Here is a 6,623-nt window from a genome sequence, read left to right as displayed (position 1 = left end):
TTAATACAAACAAAAATGGGAATATATAGAAAATGGTCTTACTGGACCTTATAATATTCTTTTTTGGTAAATGGACTTATAAAATTCTTGGAGATTTAAAAGTGTTATGACATATAAGAAAAGAATCAAGTAAAAGTCATTTAATATAATCAATGCAATAAATGGAATTAACAAGACTACTTTAATTTTGATGGAAAGCGTCCTAACTTCTCAGAGAGAGCAGGAGCAGCCGAAAAGAAAAACTACAGTGAGCTTGCCATTTTCGTGGAGTGGAATTATTTATTATACAAGTGGAATTGTACAAATATAATTTATCGAACCATTACGAAACCCATTAGTCAAGGCAAATAATCAAGTTCGTGTGAAAATGAATCATAGCATAAGATCAAAATTAGCGTGTCCCAACATTTTCTCTCTCTTTTTCTTTGTATCATAAACAAATAAAACGAAAAAAATTTTCAGTATTGCTCATTTTGGTGTTGAGCCCATCATGGCGCAAATCAAAATAAGCGTGTCTCAGCATTTTGTACGAGCACTGTTGGTTTAGCTCATAATTCACTGTGCAGTCAGTTGGAGATCTCACTTTTCTTTTAAATATTTGCATGTTTAACATGATGTTGAAGAAGATAGACACGGAGAGAGATCAATACTGTGAATGAAACAAAATCAAGGCATATATAAATTCCCATATCAAGCTAGAAACAAAAAAAACCGAGTTTCCAACTATGGCCAGCCAAGGAAAATGTGTGTCATTCTCAATCCTTCTTTCACTAGTAGCTTTGCTATCTTTCTGCAAAGCTGATACTAGTAAAGAAGTTGAGGCTCTTCTAAAATGGAAGGATAGTCTCCCAGAGCAGTCAATTTTTGAGTCGTGGTATTTTCCAGTGCATTACAACAATTCTAGTACTCCTCCAAGTCCATGCAAATGGTTTGGCATAACCTGTGACATGGCAGGAAGTGTAACTGCAATAAACCTGGCATATACAGGGTTAAGAGGTACGCTTCAAAACTTAGATTTCTCCTCCTTTCCAAACCTTCTTCGCCTTGATCTTAAATTCAACAATCTCACAGGAACCATACCACCAAACATTGGCATGGTTTCCAAGCTTCAATTCCTTGACCTTTCTACGAATTCTCTCAATGGCTCTCTCCCACTTTCTCTTGCTAATCTCACTCAAGTTTATGAGCTTGATGTATCCCGGAACCATATAACTGGGATATTTGACCCTTTTTTATTCCCTGATGGATCTAGTCAGTCCAAAAAAGGTCTTGTAAGTATGAAAAATCTTTTATTCCAAGATAATCAGCTTGGAGGCAGAATTCCTGAAGAGATAGGAAACTTGAAATTCCTGGTTCTACTAGCTCTAGATGGGAATTATTTCAATGGTCCTATTCCTCAGTCTTTGGCTAATTTGAGTCACTTGAGCATTCTCCGTCTTGCCAATAATGAACTATCCGGACAAATCCCGGCTAAGTTGGGAACTTTAACCAACTTATCGGATTTGCGCTTATTGACTAACCGCCTTTCAGGTGTTGTACCTATTGAACTTGGAAATCTTTCATCTTTAACTGTTCTGCATCTAGCTGAGAATAACTTCACCGGCCAATTACCACCTCAAGTGTGTAGAGGTGGAAAACTTGTCAACTTCAGTGCAGCTCACAACAGTTTCACCGGTCCAATTCCAATAAGCCTTAAAAACTGTCCAAGCTTATACAGGGTCAGGCTTGAATATAACCAGCTCACAGGCTACATAGACCAAGACTTTGGTGTGTATCCCAACCTTACTTATATTGATTTGAGCTTCAACAAATTGCGAGGTGAGCTTTCATCAAACTGGGGACAATGCCGGAATTTAACACTGTTCCAAATAGCTGGAAATATGATAACTGGAAGAATACCAGATGAGATTGTTCAGCTGAGCCAGCTAGTGAAGCTTGATCTTTCTTCCAATCAGTTGTCTGGTGAGATACCGGAAGATATTGGAAATTTATCCAAGTTGTCCTTGCTAAACCTGAAAGATAACAAGCTTTCGGGTAATATAGCATTAGGGATTGGAAAATTATCCAACCTGGAGTTCTTAGACCTTTCTATGAACATGCTAAGTGGGCCAATTCCAGATCAAATAGGGGACTGCTTAAAGCTTCTTGATTTGAGTTTGAGCAAGAATCAGCTCAACGGTACAATCCCGTTTCAAATTGGTAACATGGTGGCCTTACAAGATTTACTAGATTTGAGTTGCAATTCACTCAGCGGGCAAATACCACCCCAGCTTGGGAGGCTAAAAAGTTTAGAAAACTTGAATCTCTCCCACAACAATCTCACTGGTTCAATCCTTGATTCACTCAGCAACATGGTGAGCATGACGGATATCAATCTGTCATACAACTATTTGGAGGGTCCTCTTCCTGCTGGAAACATCTTTCAGTCAGCTCCGCCGGAGTCATTCAGCAACAACAAAGATTTATGTGGAAAAATCAAAGGTCTTCGCCCCTGCAATGGCACAGCAATGGAGGAGCAAAAAGGTGACAGAAAAAAGAATCGCAAACTTTTAGTTGTAATTGTTTCTTCTTTAGCAGGTGCAGTGTTAGTTTCACTTATCGGAATATATGCATTCCTTTTGAAAAAGAAATCATTAAATCATTTGATGAAAGTTGAGCATTCCTCAAAGGGAAAAGATCCATTCTCAATATGGTATTTCAATGGCAAAATAGAGTACGAAGACATACTTGAAGCTACTAAGAACTTCGATGACATGTACTGCATTGGGTTGGGAGGGTCTGGGAAGGTATACAGAGTAGACATTCCTGGCTATGATGTCTTAGCAGTAAAGAAACTGAATTTTCAGGCAAGAGATTACTCAGAGATAGAGGATATAAAGCATCTTGGGAGCGAGGTGGCGGCATTGACAGAAATCAAGCATAGAAACATTGTGAAACTTTTTGGATTCTGTTCTCAAGGACAACATACATTTTTGGTTTATGAGTTCATTGAAAGAGGAAGTCTAGCAGATATGTTGGGAAGCGAGAAGGGTGCAGAGGAGTTGGATTGGGTGAAGAGGATCAGAGTAGTGAAAGGTGTAGCACATGCTTTATCTTATATGCATCATGATCATGTGCCACCTATAATTCATAGAGACATATCAAGCAAAAATGTATTGTTGGACTCAGAACTTGAGGCCCATGTTTCGGATTTTGGCACAGCAAGGTTTTTGAACCTTGATTCCTCAAATTGGACTGAAGTTGAAGGTACATTTGGATATTTGGCCCCAGGTAAGCTTTCATTAATTTCATGCTTTATCTGTTAGATTCTAAAATCTATATTTCATAACAACATATATATTTTTCGTTTTGTTGCAGAGTTTGCATTTAGTATGGTAGTGACAGAAAAGTGTGATGTTTATAGTTTTGGGGTTTTGGCACTTGAAGTTGTAATGGGCAAACATCCAGGAGAAGAAGTTTTGAGTTTTCAATCAGGGGCTGTGGGAAGAATCCAATACAAAGATATTTTGGATCATCGTCTATCACCTCCTGAAAGTCACAACATTGGTGTTGAATTAGCTTCCATTGTGAAAGTTGCTGTATCATGTTTGAGTCCCAATCCACAATCTCGTCCTACCATGCGAACGGTCTCTAATTTGCTCCATGTGTATGCCGATTGCCCGTGACTGCTGGAAAAATCTTTTTATTTCTGTTTTAATGTTTTTAAGATTTTGGATGAATGTATTCAAGGATCTTTTATGCTCGTATTTTGCATAAATATGTGACTGCAAATACAAGTTCTAGTTGCAAACTTGCAATGCAAAAGCAAATTTATACAGTCCCTACAATAATAATTATTAAAATTGGAGATGTTGACCATAAGAAAATAATACATGCTAGAAAAAATATTGTATGAATACTGAAATAAATGATTCATTGTTCAAAAGATGTAGCTTTTCCTTTTTATGTTTACCCAAAGTAACTCAAACGTACACAAATCATGCTGAATAATATTTTAACATATAAATTACAGAAATAAAAATATTTATCAAAATTTTAATTTAATTAAAATTTTAACAATATATTTTATTAGTACACTAAATTTTGCTTTTTCTTATTTATTATTTAATGCAATTATATTGATATAGTTATATATATATATATATATTTTGATATTATTTTATGTTAAATTTATAAAGAAAATTTAAAGTCTTATATAATAATATTAACATATAAATAATATAGACGTCTTAATAATAATATAATAGTTTCAATTTTTTTGAAAGATGATTTGGAATAGTTTTAACCATTAAAATCAGTGTGAAAACATGTAATAAAAAGATAGAATCCAAATTTAGATACTCTATACTTACCAGAAAAAAAAGAAAAAAGAAAAAAAGATTGAGATCTTCTACTCCTATAAAAGTGTGAATATCTAACTTCTTCAACGATCACTCTATCACTTTACAAAAAAAAAAAAATATATATATATATATATATATACATATATACACGTTAAAAATATGTATGAAATAATTTTAAATTATTTAGTAATAATTATTTTATAATTATTTAAACAAAGTTACATGTCTTGTATAATGGATTGAGGAATTGTGTTTAAACTTGCCATCTTAATTTTGTTAGAAAAGTAATTGCTATTTGTCTACTAATTCCTTAATAAAAATTCCTAAAAAAAAAAATAAGAAAAAATTCTTAGTGAGTAAATTGATTTTTGTAAGGAGAGTAATTGTACTAATTTCTTAGTTAAATTCGCTAAAAAGAAAATTTTAGTTAACCAAATATATTATACTACTGCAAATTTTGGACATCATACCATTGTTCGAACTAAAAATAATGTCCACCTTATTATCTACATTTATCATAACATGGGAAAATTAAACCAAAAATGACGAAAAGGATTATCTTGTATTCCAAATTTAACTTATATGAAATTCAAGTTTCATTATAAACTTTTTTTATGAAGTCTCTTTTATATTCCAAATATTTTAATTTTGACATGCCATTCCAAATTTTATTGTAAAAGTTTTTGATATTCTAAAATTCATTAACAGTTATGTTTAATTTTATTGCAAATATGTTTAAATTGCAAAATGAAATTCAAACATAATTTACAAGAGGGACATATGAATACAAGTTTTGAGTGTTCTGCATTTTTGTACATGCACTCAGAGTTTTTACTGAGAGGGTTAACAAACGTTACTTTTAATATATATGTCTTGCAAAAAACGTAATTGTTATTTGTCTACTACTATATTCCTCCTATTAATTTTCTAAGTGTAAAAATATGATATAAGATTATAGGTAAAAAATATGTATATCACATGGGATTTTGAATTTTAGATACACATATCATTATTATATGAAATGCGTATCTTAAAAAGAGAAAATATATATATATATATATATACACAATTACATATTAATGTACTGCAATAAGCCATTCTTTCTTAACAGAATATTTAATAAATATCTTTTGTTGAACTTTCATGCTTTATTTTAATATTGTGTATGAGTATATATATATATATATATATATATTCATTTATTTTACACTTATATGTGATTGTTGCCTACTGTACCGTTGTACCTAAGTGATACTCCTATAAAAGATAATTAATTCTTTATTCCAAAGTGGAAACATGCACGTAATATTGCAACCTTAGAAAATCTAGCATATTGATTAATGCACTGGTTTTTCTCTTTGACTCCCACTCGATTACACTGATATGTGTGATGCTTCAATAATAAGTGTGACTAGTGGGGATAACATATGCACTTATGCAGCTTTGGACCCAAACGTCATAAAATGTGTGTGCGTTTTGGGTTTATCAACATTTGTGTTTTATTTTATCAATCCTAAATAATCTATTGCCTCTTGATCACCAAGAATCAATGGCTATTCCCAAATCTTTTATAATATCGGCGATTCTCATCGTGATTTTCATGGCAGTGGAAGCAAGAAAAATGCCGAGCCTTCAAAGGAAGTGGGACGTGTGGCTTCTACTTCAAATTCTAGCCGAAAGTCTTCCTAATGATCCTCCAAAATAATGATGATAAATTACGCGCTAAGAAAAGTACTTTCTAATGATCCTCCAAAATAATGATGATAGATTACGCGCAAAGAAAAGTAGTTTAATAATAAAAAGGACATTAGATGGCCCTAATTTATTATATAGTCCATATTTTGGTGTTGAAACTTTTATTCCAATAGAAAATTCAAAAATATTTTCTATCTTTTACCAAATAACATTAGGATTCCAGCCATATCAGTGCTTCATTTGCTACCTATCCAATCAGTTCCACATTTACTTTTGAATTACTCTTAATGACACCTCTTGATTTTTTATTTTTTATTTTTTAATAAATATAGTTCGATTCTCCCTTGAGAAATATGGAAATATCACCCATCGAAACTTAATGGTTGTCGTACCTAGAACCATCGATTAAAAAATTCCATAATTTATTTGATATTTCTTTTAAAAACCGTATTTTTCAAGGGTTAATATAAAAAATTCTGTCCATATTTTCATATTTCTAAAAGGTTCTTTCTATCAATACCTGAGAGCTAATGTTCTCGTTGACATTTCCTTGTTTCGGAACCCTTAATATTTGTTTTGAACCTC

The 6,623-nt window shown here is 32.5% G+C and overlaps 1 protein-coding gene across 1 annotated transcript; it reads left to right on the top strand.

The window, feature by feature from the left end:
- Positions 1-451: 451 nt before the first annotated feature.
- On the top strand, positions 452-3,813 carry LOC107414219 (MDIS1-interacting receptor like kinase 2). The gene is made up of 2 exons (XM_016022325.4): positions 452-3,270; positions 3,358-3,813. Exons 1-2 carry the CDS (start codon positions 726-728, stop codon positions 3,663-3,665), a joined length of 2,853 nt encoding a protein of 950 aa, XP_015877811.3. The 5' UTR covers positions 452-725; the 3' UTR covers positions 3,666-3,813.
- The last annotated feature ends 2,810 nt before the right edge of the window (positions 3,814-6,623 follow it).

Source organism: Ziziphus jujuba, chromosome 8 (genome assembly GCF_031755915.1).
Source record: "Ziziphus jujuba cultivar Dongzao chromosome 8, ASM3175591v1".
Lineage (NCBI taxonomy): Eukaryota > Viridiplantae > Streptophyta > Magnoliopsida > Rosales > Rhamnaceae > Ziziphus > Ziziphus jujuba.
This window is presented reverse-complemented; position numbering and strand designations above follow the sequence as displayed.

Coding starts and splice junctions, on each gene's coding strand:
- LOC107414219 (XM_016022325.4), top strand. CDS start 726: ATGGCCAGCCAAGGAAAATGTGTGTCATTCTCAATCCTTCTTTCACTA. Junction 3,271..3,357: donor ATTTGGATATTTGGCCCCAG/GTAAGCTTTCAT, acceptor GTTTTGTTGCAG/AGTTTGCATTTAGTATGGTA.